The following is a 17,008-nucleotide window of genomic DNA, read 5'->3' as shown; positions in this document are numbered from 1 at the left end:
TATGCCTTCTAAATTAGGATACCCATTTAAGATTAAAAGTCCTGATTTGATAATTTCACATTAATGCATATAGATCTTCCAATACCACTGTATATATACCAATGGTAACCATTTTTGACCTCAAATACAAGTTGCCGCTTTGACTTAACCATACATTTAGCTTGAAGAATTTTAAAATATCTTAGTAAAATTGAGGCAAATGATGGCTTTGCTCTGGGCCATACCACTGCTTTTTACTCTCTGTAGAATTATGTTAATTATATTTTGTTAAAATTCCCAGAGGCATCAGTCCTACACTAAGGGCCAATATGTAGTTGTTATTAATCGTAATTAATATTGACTACTTGTGTGGTGTGTCTTTCTTTTTTTTACAGTTACATTTCAAAGAGGAGATGGAGGACTCATGAGCAATGGAAGGTATGCTAAGGGATTTTTTTTATTATTATTTTTAATCAGGACTGGGGAAACTCTACAGTACGCAGCTATTATTATAATAAACGATCACTTATAAGTCTGAGAATTCTAGGAGGAATTAAATGACTTACCACAAGGTTTAATGATCTATCTGTTGTGCACTTTAGAGGAATCAAGTCCAGATGTTTCATATCTCCCAGATGCCCCTGAAGAAATTAGTAGTAAATATCACAAGGAATGTGTTCATTTGTTAGCAGGATGTTTATTGCATTAATTAGACATTAGCAAATGAAGTTGCTGTTGTTTAAGACTCCTTATTGGCTCTCGCTAAATTGCTGTGAGTGAACAATTACACATAATCGATCACAAAGTAAATGATTCATGGATGATGAATAGGCTGTGGATTGATAGAACTGGATTCCACAACTTTGGATACTCAATTGAAATTGATAAAAGCTGATAACAAACCCATATATCCTCATCTATTTTCCCTTTGCCAATATGGAGATTGTAATTAGGCACTGGTAATAACTTCCAATCTCCCATTTAATCAATATTTTAGCAAAAAGAGATTAGGTCTAATGAGAGCTACTGGATGTAGCAAGAAAGCAGTTGAATCTTCTTATTGCAGTTTCCATAGAAACACATGTCTCTCTTAGGGGTTGTACCAGAAAGCGTCTATCAAAAAAAAGTACAATGATTATAGATGTTGCCATTTCTTTGTAAATATGCTAATAATCTGGAAAGGAATCAGAATCCCCTCTTTTATAATAAAGATGGGAATTCTTTATTAAATATGACGTGAAGGAAGTTTTTTTTGTAGACCCCATGCACATGATGGATCAGATCACAGTGGATCTTTTATTACCTTAAAAAAATTTAATATACCCCTAATATTTTGCAATTTAGAGAACTTGGAAATGTTCTATTGATGGAACTGTATAAATACTGTTCCTTAATTTCCCTCAAGTTTCCTGTCTCTAAATCAGGCATGAGGGCTTATAACAGGGGTTACAGCCTACAGGGGACAGATAAATATGGGGGCTGCAGGAATCGAGGAAGCAATCGCCCAAAGTCCTGGAAGTGGCTGATACTGAGCAGTCACTCTGAGCAATTGTTCCCTTGAGGTGCCAATTTATCACCAGACCTTGTTTCGGGATTCTGCTATGTTACAGATTCCTACCCGTTTTCAGGGCAGATGACTGAATTCATTTGGATGTCAGCAGAATCCCGGGCAGCATTCCTCTGCTTCCACTGACAGGGGTGGTCTATATATAGCCTTAGTGAACTGCTGAAGTTCCTTAATTCTTGAGACCCTACATGTTTTAATTTGAAGTGAATTAAAATCTTCTTAAATTTCTCAATCCATTTTAGTGCATGAGACAGGTGTCCAAGTGTCTGATTGAGCTCCACTGGTTGATTTCCTTTTAATTTCTGTTTTAGCCGTCCAGGTCTTCTAAATGCTGGCGATCCCAATTATCCATGGCTTGCTGATTCGTGGCCAGCCACGAGCTTGCCAGTCAACAATAGCAATAGTGGCCCAAATGAGATTGGGAATTTTGGGCGTGGAGGTAAGTTATGTTTTTCAAAACTTTATTATTTGTTATTTATTTTCCAGCTTTCCTAGATCTTTTTAAAAAGGCATACTAGAGAATATTTTCTTCCATAATTAAAATTACTGAAGCACATGTGCTGTACATTTGCTAAATGTTTTATTATAAAACTACTGAGTCTATATTACCTGGAGTAAAACTAAGCTTTTCAGGATGTTGTTACTAACCAGGAAGATAAATATTCATAATACATTTAGTTTTTAGAGCTATTATACAGGATTACTAAAATCAGGGACTATGCTGCTAACTAGGGCTTATGATTTTGGACCAGTCATTTCACTCCTCTAAGTTTCATTCAACATATATTTATTGAGCATGTCCTGTGTACCTGGCACTATGGCAGATGGTAAAAATATTGTCTATAGAAAGAGAGATGGCCCTTACCCTCATATATCATATAAGGAGTAGACACTTCATAAATATAATGACATGTTGTGAGAGAACTTTTCTGTAGTTCTACAGTTGATAACTGGTGCCCCCAATGAAAGACAAAAAGGTGCTAAGTACCTGACATGCTAAAGTCTCCAAAATTTGTTGCCAGGGTCCTCTCCATAGGTCTTTATAAGGAAACAGATTGGACCTACTGTAAATAATTACCATCTCCTCTCCTCCACCTTTTCATCCAGTCAATAGGAGGGCAATCCGTTTAGAGAAAGAGGAGACTAGAGAAGTCTGTGGCCCCAGTGTTTAGTTTGGCAGACATATATTTTCTATTAGCAAAAGATTGTGTGCAGACAGTAAATGGATTGGAGCTGTCTTGCCAGTACCACATATGAAAGAGCTACCCTTTGGGAGTAAGAAAGTTCTATGAATGGAGTGTTATTTAAGTTGATATCTGAAGGAAAGGTAGGGATTAATCAAAAGTTTATGGAGGAGAAACTACCGTACTTTAAGGTCGAGAAATAAGAGAGACATTGACCTATTGAGAAATGTTAAGAATTTCTTAATGACTTGAGTATAAAGTGTGAGACAGAAGAGGTGGTAGGAAATGCAGAGGGACAGATAATAGAGGGCCTTCAAAGCCACAGAAGATTTAAACTTTGTCCAAAGGGTAATCAGATGCCATTGAAGCCTTTATAAGAGGTGAATGCTAGGATCCAAGTACTGTTTTAAGTCATGCAGCCTGTTGCTGGGTAGAGAATAGAGTTAGAGTGGAAAATTGGAGTGATTAATTTGGAGACTAGTGCTGTCATCCAAGAAAGTTTGGATGAATCCACCGAAGGATTTCTACACTTCTAAGCAGAATTAATGCAGGAGACCCAGGGCTGAGTTTAACTATTGAGTCTGTTATAAGCCTCAGTAGTGGATTTCACATGTATGAGTGTGTAGACATACTGACTTCGAAGAATAATCATGGATACTGGTATTTTCTCTTCACGAATTAGATACCAATGCATGTTTGAATATAATTGAAATAATGTTTCAAAATATTATTCAAATATTCAAATATATTCAATATTATTTCAAAAATAATAAAGTTACTCACTATTGCATAAGTCTGCATTCTGTCAACAGCAGCTGTAGGAAGGGGATTCCCTCCTGTTCTCCAAGTAAAATACAGAAAATAACCATCCCTACCTCACAGGGGTGCAGTGTGGATTAAATGGATGACTATGCATACAGGTTTAGCACCAACCTGGACATACAGTTAGTGTCCAATAGGCACCGTTGGAGTTAATGAGAGAATAGAAAGTAAGTGGTATGACTTCTCAGCTCCTTTCTTACCCTCTGTAGTCCAGTACACACCATTTAGGATTCTCACTGGCCAGGGGCCTCTGAAAGTGGCTACCTCCCCTAGCTGACCAAACTCTGAGCATATCCATGGGTAAGTTCTATGCCTGAGCATAGAACACTGCTCCCTGCTCTACCCAGACTGATTTTGGCAAAAGAAATCCTGTTCCCAAAGTTTTGATGAGTCAAGAAATAGCTGCCCCTTTTACTTGTTTTTGTATTGGAATAGCACACCATTCTATCTTTACATCAAGAAATAAATGCCTAAAGATGAAGAAAATGTTTTGGTTTGGGTTTTTTTTTCAGTTAGTCAGCAGGCTACAATAACATCTAAAATGTCTCAGTCTAATTTAGCCAAAGGGTACACTTGTAGATTTTCAAGGTTTTTCTTCCATTTCCACCTCATTTTCATGATATGAAATATTTCACAATGAACATCAAATCCAAGACAAAGTTTTTGCAGAGTTGATGGTATCTCTTTTCAGTGTGATAGGCGTTTTAAGCATTTACTATGTACCAGAAATAGTTGGAATTTTTGGTGCATTTCATTTCCTTCACACAATAAACGTATGACATACCTAATCATATTTTCATTTTAAAGGTCGTGAAACTAAGGTTTATCAAGATGAATAACTTGAGATCTATGTGTAGAATGCAAGTCTAACAGATTTGAAAGCCTAGGTTCTTTTATCTACACTGCTCTGTAATTCTAAGGGTGGAATTCTCATTTATGCTTGTATAACTATATTCACTTAGAAGAATAATCATGGATACTGACATTTTCCCTTTAAGAATGGAATGCCAATACTTGTTTAAATGTATGAAAATAGTATTTTGAAAAATAAAGTTACTAATTATTCCATAAATCTGCATTTTTTCAATACAAACTATAAAAAAGGCATTTAACTAGTCAGTGAGTGCTTACTCTCTGCAAAACACTAGTGAGGAATTATGGAAATCCAGACATAAATTCCATACGTCCCTGTCCTCAAGTAACTTATGATGGTATGAAGGAGACAGTCATTCATACAGGTAATTGTACCAGTGAGAAAGAAAGAAATGCACAGTAACCAAGGAGCTGAAAACTGCAGAATGAAGCATGAGTAATTCTGACTGGAAGGAAGGATTTCTATAATTCATAACTTTCAAACACAAATGTTAACAAGTGCCAGTCAGACAACCTAAAGCGCCAAGGATGGGTAGGTGTGGACTGTGAGAACTGCAAAATGGAAGGTCCTGCCGAAAGATGGCCGCACCTATTCAGGTCCAGGCTGTTGGGAGGAAGACTGGCCTAGAGCTCCAGACCATCTGATGTGATAGGATGGCCCCCCACATCCAGATATTCATGCATAATCCTCCAATATTTCAATGTTGAGATATAATTCAATTCATTTTTGAAAATGTAAGAGTGATCAAATAATACGTGAAGGAAATATGCAGCCCAGAAATCAATATGGAAGCACTTAGACTTGAGGACTGACTGATTTCCTCTAGCAGGGAGAGAGAGATTCCATTTCTAGAATCATTAGATTCTTGGACTGCTTTTTTCCATTTTTAAACATTTGAGTACACAACCACTTCAAAACCTCATGATTGAAGTGGCTCACCATCTAAATCTAAAGCTTTGGAGAACCTCAAGTTCAAGGTGTTGGGAAGGTGGGGCCTGTGTTGGAGAGACATGTCTATGCAGTTGATATGCATCAGTGAAAGATATGGTGGAAGTGGCAGAAACAGAACTCTGAAAACGTCCCCAGAGTGAAGGATCTATCTTCACAATTTTGATAAAGGGTCTATTTTCACAATTTTGAGATATTATTCAATAATAAAAGTTTTTGAGAATAAAAATGATACTGACGTGCAGATGAAATATGCTTCATCATCAAATTTTCTCGTTAGTTTCTAGCTAAAAGCAGGAAGGAGAAGAAAGTAGTTATGAAAGTCTCGAGTCAAAAATCAAGCTTATGGGGCTGGCCCCGTGGCCGAGTGGTTACATTCCCGCACTCCGCTTCGGCAGCCCGGGGTTTCACCAGTTCGAATCCTGGGCCTGGACATGGCACCGCTCATCAAGCCATGCTGAGGCGGCAACCCACATGCCACAACTATGAAGGACTCACAACTAAAAATGCACAACTATGTACCGGGTGGCTTTGGGAGAAAAAGGAAAAGTAAAATCTTAAAACAAATAAATAAATAAATAAAAATCAACTTTACTTGCTTAAACAACTTTGTAAAATATAAATTTGAATATGTTTAACAATCTCACTCAATGCATTTAAAATATTTACTTCAATAAAGTACATATCCACTTAATTGTGAAACAAGTTTGATTCCAGACTTGAAAAGCTTCAGAAAGACCTAAATTATACAGCATAGAAAATACATTGTAAATGTCTTCTTATTGTTGCTAAAGAAGATAGAGTTTTTCAGTTTTGTAAAATTCCAAAGCAAAATAAAGATTTTTATAAAAATCCTTATGTCAAGCACTATTCAGTATCATCAAATCTAAAAGTTTTAAGATATTTTGACTAACTTTCTATTCGACTTCCTCTTTGTGTGATAAATTGATTTTGGTACTGAGATAATTTGGCTTATTACTTAGTATTACAGTACTTACTATAACTAGTTGAAAATTTTCTGTTATGAAGAAACCTTCATAATAGAAGATTTGACTTGGAGTCCTATAGATTATTAAGGAACATACTATAATTGGGTTCACTTTAACTCTACATGATTAAAAATAGTGTTACTTAGTGATTTTTTTTTTTAGATTCTAGTATCTTTCTTCCAAATAGGGAAAATAAGAGCTCAGGAGAGAGGTGGCAGTATTGAATTATAAAGCACCATGTAAGGATAATTCAGCACACCAAAATGATAAATGGACTGATTGAGATTCAGTGTTATTCCTAAAAGTTAATTTTACTCTTGCTGTATTACAACTTGAAACTATAATTCCTCACTCCTAAGAGTTGGTAGCATAAATTAAGCTCACTGATCACTCAGATCGCTTTTTCTATAGTTAAATCCTGCTGTATTGTGAAAATGACTTATTCATGAAAACTTTCCTTTGTTATTCCAAGAGAAAAAAACTCACACACACATTTGCTATCATCAGTTGCACTCCATTTCTGGAGCTGTAGAATCAAATCTGATAAAAGACAAGTTGAAACTTCAGAAAAATTCACCTCCTAGTTTGGATAGTATAATTTTGGAAATTTTTTCGTCTATTCAGCAGTTGTATTCCATGTCCTTTGGGATAAAGTGGAAAAGGATGTTTTCCTCTGTGATTTGTAGATTCACTCTTACCATTGCTTTTGGGAAGAGCCAACGATGTCATTGGTTCTAAAACAGAATGAACAACTGAAGGTATTTTCAGTAGTTAAAGATCCCAAACTTCTCATTCATGGTTGAGGAAAGTGGGGGAAGGAGTGTGTTGGGCAGTGAAACGTGAAGGACGAGCGGGAAGCCTGCCTGTCACCGAGGCTGATAGCTTGTACATCATCTACCGTTCATTGGCTCATGAAGCCTATCTCAGCTGAAATGCAAAAGTGCGGCATGACACATTTATTTTTCATCTTCAATCCTGATAGTTTGGGGCTTCCTGTGCATCATTAAATTGTTTCATTTCCCTATGTTCACCACAGATGTCCTGCCACCCGTTCCAGGCCAAGGGGATAAAACAGCAACGATGCTCTCAGATGGAGCCATTTATAGCAGCATTGACTTCACGACCAAAACTACTTACAACAGTTCCAGCCAAATAACACAGGCTACCCCATATGCCACGACACAGATCTTGCATTCCAATAGTATACATGAATTGGCTGTCGATCTGCCTGATCCACAGTGGAAAAGCTCAATTCAGCAAAAGACGGATCTGATGGGATTTGGTTATTCTCTACCTGATCAGAACAAAGGTAACAATGGTGAGTCAGTTTCTTATTTCCTGAGGAGTTGTTTTCATATCATTTGTGCATGAGATAGAAATTAGTATTTGTTGTTCAGTTTAGTGATTCATTACCAGGTTCACTACCTAAACTAAAAAAATGTATCAGCATGTATTCAGTACCTTGCACAATCCCTACCACCACCACCACCACCGCCACCGTCACTACCACCACACACCAACACCAATCGGTTTCATCCTTTTAGCTCTTTTTCAGTAGAGTGATGAGTAATCCATCTCAACTTCCATTAGGCAGGGTAGACAAAACATTCTTCCCCTGTCCTACAACATCTGCTTCTGAATTGCTAACTGCATGTTCTGCATGGGCTTGTGCTGTGAACTAATCACATGATGCCACTATGACCTCTGCCCTTTAACCCTTAGCCTTACTTTACATCCCTGACTACCGATTGGCTGAGGGATTGTCTAATAGAATGCCACACAACCAGTCACAGGATTTCAGCACCACCAGCTCTCACAACAGCTCAGAGAGGAGTGGCAGTCTCTCAGGTTGGTCTCATCACAGTAAGGAGAAATATTTGTTTGTCACCAGCATATGACCTGTGTTCCTAACAACCGTGAAGAAGTACTGAATCACAACTCACTGTCAGGCATTTCTCTCTCAAATGACAGTAACAATTTATCCTAATAAAATCATGCTTTGGGGAGGGGAATAAAAATTACTATCACTCTTTATGTACTAAGTGTATAAGGATGTATTTATTTAAAAATAGTGCCATTTTACTAAACACTATTCATTAAAGAGCAGATGAGTTTTATCAGCCTTAAATCCTATTTAAGAGTCAAGAGAACGTTACAATAAAAAGATCATACAGAAAAGTGAACCCTGTGACATGGACGTGAAATGATGAATTCAACTAAAATGCAAATGATTTTAGGGATTTTCATAATATTAGGATTCCAGTGATCTCACTTCCATTTTTGGACAATCTTTCTAAGATATCATGTACAGTCATGCATCACTTAATGTCAGCAATATGTTCCGAGAAATGCATCATTAGGTGATTTCATCCTTGTGCAAACATCACAGAGTATACTGAAGGGGAACAAAATTTGGCATCCCAAAATGTGTCTCTTTAACATAAGAATTATTTTGTGCTGATTATTTTTAAGAAACTAAAGATTCGGAAAGTTTTTCTTGTTACCTCCCCCTTAACTGCCTAAAATAATTCAGATAAAAAAGCCTGCCTCGGGAAGTGAGCTATCACCTTAGCATAACATGAACTAGGTAGCAGACAGGGAGGAACCTAGAAGAGCCTGTTTGTTGGGCTCCCCTCTGTTCTTCTGTTTCTGTGTGGCCAAACACTTGCCTTCCAGACGTTTGCTCCTTTTCCCCTACCTGTGAATTGTCTTCTTTCCCTTCGAAGTCCCTGACTCTCCTCCCCCCAACATCTTTTGTCTTTAGCTGAGGATGGTATTTAAGGTGAGGGCTTTGGCCATTTTGGCAAGTTACTTGGTTTTCCAGGGTTTCTCCTATGTATACATGTTAGTAAACTTTGTTTTTCTCCTTTTAATCTGTCTCATGTCAATTTAATTCTTAGACCAGCCAGAAAAACCTAGAAGGGTAGAAAAAAATTCCTTCCTCCCCTAAAGCACTTACACAAACCTAGGTAGTGTAGCCTACGACATACCTAGGCTATCTGGTACTAATCTTATGGGACTGCCATCATATATGTTGTCCATAGTTGACTAAAACGTTATGTGGCACATGACTGCAATAGGATTTATTATCTCTTGAATGATATTATTTAGAAACAGGTGCTGATATCATGCTAAAGAAGAATGTTAATATGGGACATTATTCTTCACATTTAATTTTTTTAAATGCAGTCTTTCATATTGATAATTCTTTTATGCTATAAATTTTAATATATGTTAAGATATATCAGCCAAATTAACAATCCATAATGTGGGTATTGTATAGCACATGTAGAGAAAACACATTTTCTGGACAGAAATATATACTGATCATAATGACCATCAGTGATATCCACCAGGCCCAAGGCTCCTTACCTCTAAAATGAGGAGGTCATAATAGCCACACTCTGACTTCCAACCATAACATGTACATTGTATGACTGACGCCTTTATCTGCACATTTCTAATTGATTCCATCACCTTATTTGCTTAATTATTTTATATTAATGATATGCTCTTGGTTTTTATGAATTTTTTTTTTAACTACACATTCGTAGTAAAGGATTATAGTGTATTGTATGTCACAGGCTACCAGGCATCAAGGCCATTAAGAGTTAACTCTTTTACGTCATTAGGGTAACATTGACTAAAGGACTTTTCCTCAGGAGATAGAACCCTTTCACTCAGAAAATGTTAATGCTTTCTTCCCTCCAAAATGAGCCATTTGCTCTTCTTACCTATTGGCAGAATTAGACACATGATAGAATCCAGAAAATTTTAAACATCTGTTATGAATTTAAACTGGCTTAATAATATAGGGAAATTTTTTGAATAACCTTATATGTCATTTATCTGTCGTTTATTTATAATGAGTCCCACAATTGTACTGAATAATTAAAAAGTAATTTATCCTAGGCTTATTTTGTTCAAGATATGTAAAATCTCAAGCAATATACTTATAAAAAAAATCTGTGTACTGTAAGCCACAGGTTACATAAGACCTTCTGTGAATCTTTCATTAAATATTCTGTATATATTGCTTGCCACCGAGTTTTAAAAGTTATCTTTTGAGTAATTGTAAGCAGAACCTGATTTACAATGGCGCATACTGCTTTTTTGAATCCATTAGTCTCCTGAGTGACATTTATATATATCTACGAATTATATTAATGACTTCATCTACATTTGAATACAAAATTACTTAAATCTGTGATAGAAAGCATTCTTTAGGAGGAGAGAGTAAAATGATTATTCCCTTTTCTGGTTCAGTCCAATTGAGTTTAATGTTACAGAGTTTCTGGGTTTTTTTCTAATCATGGGTATGTTTCCAAGGCTCAAATTTAAGATCAAACTGCCGTATAGATATCTAATCATATCATATTATAAGATTTTCTTAATTTGTGTGCAGTAGTGAAACCAATTTAAAATAATCACAGCAATAAGTAAAATTGGACGTTTCTGAATTATTTCAGTGAATTTCTCATCCTCTTTGAAACACTTTTATAATTTATTCAATACATAAGTCTGAGCAGTTATGTTAAATCCAACCATTAAAAATATAAAAGAAAATGCAAATCTTTCAAAATAGTATCTGCAGTCATAATTATATATATGTACATACATATACACACACATATATAGCACAATATCAGTAGCAATAACTAAATCTTTTTATACGGTACTATTTTTTAAAAATAGACTGTAAGTGTAACTAATCTGAAAATGAGCTGTTTTCATAATTTTCTTTACATAAAAGTCATTTGTTCAGCATAAATAAATATAAATCCAAATATTTACATTTTGAGTTGAAGAGAGATGAGTCAAATATGTTTTCAAGTCTTCAAAATATGTTCTAAAACACAGTTGAGGCAGTTCTCACCATCAAATGCATTATGTTGTTTGGTTGCAGGTAATGCCAAAAGACTGTGCCTCACTTAGCTCAAGGTCTAGATCTCGGATGGAGAATTTAATTTCCTTAGCTTATGTCATATGCCCACCACCATGCTAAGAGCTCACGTCTTAGCTCATTGCTAGGAGAAGACAAAGCATATTGATTGACAGTCCTACCAAGACTGCCCACAATGACAGACCAGAAATTTCTCCCAGAGAGGGAAAAGTGGACATTGGATGAAAAGCTGTCGCAAATTTCCCCTCTGAATCAGCTCAGTTTCCACAATACATTTTTAAGTCTACTGTTTGGACAAATTAATAATGATTTTCTTGACCTTAGGCAAAGACTTCAACAGAGTTGAGTTTAGAGTTCCAGAAATAGTCATTTCCAGTAAAGCTGCTGCATTCTAAATTTTTTTCTCTTACTGTGTGAATATGGACCACATAACACTCAAAAGAGAACCTCGATTTTCTCATCTATAAAATGGAGACATAAGGACTTAGCTATTTGTGTCACTCACAAATGTGGTGATCATATAACTTTTCTATAAGTTCTATACAAAGTGAAAAAAGCATTGCACATACATAAATATATAAGGAATAAAGGAGGCACAAATAGGGAAAAAGCTATGAAGAACATATGACCCAACCCATTCACTTTTAAGTATTGAAATATAGTTCTAACACAACAAAGATAAATCCTTGTTTGTGAATTTGGTGAGTTATCATGAAATAAAGGACTAAAGCTTATCCAACTTAAACACAAAAATTACAGACAAATTCAAGCAAGTGTATTATTCTTATTCTGAGAATCAGGCTATTTCTGGGGTACTCATTGGGGTTGGAGGCATTGAGCGTGGCAAAGTCTTTAGAAACAGTTAGAACTAGGTTGGCTTTGAGATAGAGGAGATGGGAAAGAGTAATAATGACTGGCATTTACTGAGGATTCTGTACCTTCTGAGCCCTTTACGTGCATTATCTGTTATAATCCTCAAAATAACCCAAAGAAGTAGTAACTTTATATCTGTTCTACATGTGTGGAAATTGAGGTGATGTCTATTGAGTAACTTATCAAGTCAGTGAGAAGCTAGTCCTCAAACCCAGAGATTGAATTCTGATCCTCAAAGCAGAAGACACCTGCTCTCCTTTCTCTTAATACCTCACATTCTGCCAAAGATAACAAGTGAAAGGACAGGTGAAAGCGCCTTGTTGGCAGGATGTGCTTCTAAATATGTGTGCACATGTGTGCATGACCTAGAAAACAGACGTAATTCCATAATCCACAATGGTGTATTTGCCCAGTTTAACGGTTTCATCACTTTCTGGCACTCAAATAAGTTATAATTAAATTACATAATTTTCTGAATTTGCTGATGCAGCTTAGTTATTGGTAGAAGAAAGCAGATGAGGTAGACTTCTAGTGATGTCTCTATTGCTAGACAGCGCTGCTACAAATATTTGACACTCATAATTTTTAGTTTTAGAGAGATCAAGTCCAAGGGGTCAATAACATTTTTTGGAAATATGGGTATACACTGTAGCAGGAGTGAAAGAAGTTACTTAGATTCCCCTGAAGCATTCTTTGTCATTCTGCTCAAGAAGTGCTCCTTCCTGCATCCAGCTGTGAGCCATTTAGGAAGAAACCTTATTTACTTAATTTTGGAAGAGTGAGAAGTACTACATTATACAAATGATAAGTTTTATTGTTATATTTCATTAAACTCCAATAATTCCAGATATGGCTCATATGCTACTGAGTTACTTTCTGCTCATGTTTTGTGCATGAATTCATTTGTATTACAATAGTACTGAAACTGATTACTGTATTTCCATTAATTTTCCCCCCTTTTTGGAATTTTAGGAAATGTTACACTTAAAACATCTGGGAACTGCTCTCATTATATGCAAAAATAGTTGTGCCATTCATTAGTTAAAAATTCTATAAAACATATCATTATGAAAGATTTACAAGCAGCCTCCAGATTATAGTTGATTGATTTTTATCAGTTATTTTTGAGAGAAAACTGTTACTCTCCTGGATTAATTAAATTGAGTAAATTCTAATGGAAAAGTTTAGTCTGTATCCTAAGACACTGCATTTTCCACTGAGAGAGATTATGCAAAAGAGCATTATGAACGCACTAAAATCTGACATTTGAAAGAATTTGTTATGGCCCATTATTTCATCTAACAATGAAAACGTGGAGGCAGCAGACGTGAATAAATCAATAAATGTGCTTTTCTACAGCAGCCATGTTTTTGGTTTATTCAGCTCTCAGTAAATGCATTGGGAAAGAAACAATATCATTTTGAGTGATTTATAAAATGTTTTTCTGATTATATCATTTCATTGTTTATAGCTTTTAACAAGTGTAACATACTGATTCTGGTGTTTTGAAAACATAAATACATATTCCCATCTGATGTACTCTGTTTCTTATGATATTTGGTCTGTCTGAATAAATGCATTATTACTTTCAGGTGGGAAAGGTGGAAAAAAGAAGAAAAATAAAAACTCTTCCAAACCACAGAAAAACAATGGATCGAATTGGGCCAATGTTCCACTACCTCCTCCCCCAGTCCAGCCCCTTCCTGGTACAGAGCTGGAACACTATGCAGTGGAACAGCAAGAAAATGGGTAAAAATGTTTTGTATGCCAACAGAATGCTCAGGGCTCTGCTCCCCTCTCTAGTGTGCATTTTTGTCTTTATCCTGTGTTCTCTTACTATTTTTCCTTACCCCTTCCCAGCCTGTTCATTGCTTCCCCCTCTTCTATTGTTTGCACCATCTATATATTTTTAGCCGATAATACAACACAGCACACATTGAGGACCTAGAATCCTTGGCCGTCAAGTGCCTTAGATTGTCTGCAATCATGGTAATGCAGCCTCCATTTATAATATTGCTTGTTAGTTTGAAAGCAAGTACCCACAGCTCTGTGAACTAAAGAGCCACTCCTGAGAAGAGCTGAAAAGGGAATTAAAATAACCTTCTTCATCATCCCTTGCAGTTGCCTAATGACTTGATGTCTGGCCATAGCAGGGCGCCCACTGTCGAGCTCCATCACAATGGGATAATTGTAGGGACCTGGCCAGTGGGTATAACTTTAATCATCAGCTTTGATGGGAATTTAGGGGCCGCAACAATAAAAGAGGTTCAAGCCAATGCACACTCTGTAACAAAACCTTTTTAAGTTAGAAAATTTCCTTTGAGGACCTTTAAATGTGACCAGTTTCCTTATTCTTTCCCCAACATCTCGCAAGAGTTAGTTTGCTTTCCTCTGTTAGTCTAAGTGTTAATTGATTTTAATGCAAAAAGACATTGATGCTTCCTATTCTCTAATCCAAAAAAAATACGTCAGAAGAAGCATAGTCAAGTCTCTTTTTTTATTTTAATAATTTCTATCTGCTCTGTCTTCCTCACAATTCCCAGGTCATCATTGCTTTTGCCTGAAACTGAAAAATACTGAATAAAGACAGTTTTTCTTTTTTCAAGTTTTTCTTTGTTTAGAAATATTTAGATGTTAAAATACCTCAGTTTATTTGAAGAAAGGTTTCATTTTCTGTCTTGTTTCACATAAAGGTAATATGTACATGCTTATAAATTTTTTCTCTTCTCTTTTCCTTTTTACATAACTGCTGTCTTTGAGGTATCCTGATTAATTTTCCTAACTAGCTTTTTATGTCACAGCATTTGCTACCTTCAAAAGAATGCATTTGCGTTTTCTTCTGGTTATATAACATGCATACATATATACTATATATATGCATTATACATACAGATAGATTAGTAGATAGATATGCATGTATATATGTATGCATACCTCTGTATTTTTTTCTATATACCTTTTTCACCCCAAAGGTCTTCATTTGCTTCTGTGGGATTATAGTTCCCATATATGTGCATATCATTATTATTTTACTTTTTAAAAATTGTTCACATTTGAAATAGGAAATTGAGAACACATCCTCCTTCTCTGATTTTTAAAAAAATAAAATTCTGCACATGATCGATCTTATGCACTACATATCAATAATATAAATGTGTCAGTGTCACATGGATGACATGGAACATCTATGAAAAACCAGAGATCTGTATTCCACAAGAAAAGATTATTACAGGGATTACAAACCTGCATTTTAAAGGCTATGGTCTGAAAATGGCGACATGGAACTTGTAAACTGGAAGAGAATGTAGTGCTGTTAAACATTTATAAGCATAAAGTTTTGAACTCAGATCATGTAAAAATTGTAAATAATTTGGAATCTTTCTTTTTTCTTTTCTTTTCTATTTAAAAAATACATAGACTATAATAATACCTATTACTCGTTGAAATAAAACTAGTGTAATTCATTCCAAATAAATGCTAAACTTCTCACTTGATTTTGTTGCCCAGCAGTAGAATTGGAAATATTCATGCTAAATGAAATAATACATGTTAATGCAGATTTTTATTTTTGATACAAATTATTTTCAAAACATTAGTGTATAAACTATTTTTATCTATTTGGGGATTTTTTAAATATTCAGCCAGAGTGTATGATATTAGAAATTCTTTTCTTGTAAAAGATTTCTTAAAATCCATTTGATATTTTAGATAGGTAAAGGAATATATATTTTGACTGTATATATTCAAAGTCTTTGTGGCATATAGTTTAGTTCTTATTTACCTTTTTAGATATTTGCCATAGTACTTAGTATTTCTTGAAAAAAATTTCTGTCTCTTAACAAAGATAGTAGTTAAGTCTTAACCCATCAGTAAACTGACTGCAAAATTCAATTTCCTTATTTTCTGGACTCAGTTTTTTAAAGACTAAGGCTTGAAAGTTCTTATTTCAATTGTTTGTAATGAAAACTTATTTAAAGTCAATATGATAAGAATAAATTAAAATTAGTAGATTTGGGATGATTTTGTTCATTTCCTGATATATTCTTTATACTTTCGTGTGTTCTAACGTGAAAAGCTTGTAATACTGAAAAGAGGAAAGATTTTTGAACACTTCTTAGATTATTTATACTCTGCTGTTCATGATATTAACATTGAATATTTTCCAGAAGGAGTTCTGTAGAATTGCTTATATGCCTTGATTTGAAACTTATGCAGGTTTAAGGTTTTCTTGAAACTCTAGAAGTTACCTTTTCATTTTTAATAGTTTTCATTTCTAACAGTCAAAGCTTCTTCAACTGCACTTCTTACTGTCATAGTTTTTGCTTTTGTTGTTTTTAATGTATCATAATAGAGAACTTATTCAACACATTTTTTTTTAATACTTAAGAAGTGTTAAGCCCGGTGCTAGGAAGGAAAGCAACAGAGGTAAAAGAAACAAATACAATTAATAAGGAAGATCTGATCCCTAATCTAGGAAGCTCACAAGAGTGGGAGATGGAGACTAGAAACCACACACACACGAACACACGCACATGTGCCTACATTATTATGTATGACAAGCCCTATATGAGCAATGTGCACAAAATAATAATTTGCACACAGAAGAGGATAATCGTGTATGCCAGGTAAGGCTGGGGAAATCCTCTAAAAGTTGAGTTTTGAGGTGAATCTTGAATCATTAATTCACAAATAATACTACCTAGAGTTAGTTGGCTGTTGAGTGCCAGGCTCTGAGCCAGAAGCAAAAAGGACAAAGATAATGAGAAATAGTCCCTAATATAAAATAGCCTACACACCAGAATAAACTCTTAATCAAGGACTACAACAAAATATAACTAATATCAGCATTTGCCGTGCAGATGGAGAGAA

General features: G+C 35.3%; 1 protein-coding gene across 19 annotated transcripts in view; it reads left to right on the top strand.

Moving 5' to 3' along the window:
* ROBO2 (roundabout guidance receptor 2) overlaps positions 1–17,008 on the top strand; it is a 1,206,434-nt gene that overhangs the window by 1,153,588 nt on the left and 35,838 nt on the right. For 10 of the 19 annotated variants that reach the window (XM_070488704.1, XM_070488697.1, XM_070488703.1 and 7 more), the window contains 4 exons: positions 375–417; positions 1,858–1,985; positions 7,400–7,681; positions 13,732–13,888. In XM_070488704.1, the coding sequence (XP_070344805.1) occupies positions 375–417; positions 1,858–1,985; positions 7,400–7,681; positions 13,732–13,888 (610 nt within the window). Of the gene's footprint in view, positions 1–374; positions 418–1,857; positions 1,986–7,399; positions 7,682–8,085; positions 8,212–13,731; positions 13,889–17,008 lie in introns of all 19 variants that reach the window. The other 9 variants (XM_070488701.1, XM_070488692.1, XM_070488688.1 and 6 more) reach the window with 1 other exon arrangement.

This window comes from Equus asinus, chromosome 18 (assembly GCF_041296235.1).
Source record: "Equus asinus isolate D_3611 breed Donkey chromosome 18, EquAss-T2T_v2, whole genome shotgun sequence".
Taxonomy (NCBI): domain Eukaryota; kingdom Metazoa; phylum Chordata; class Mammalia; order Perissodactyla; family Equidae; genus Equus; species Equus asinus.
Note: the sequence above shows the minus strand (reverse complement) of the source record. Positions and strands in the feature narration are given on the sequence as shown.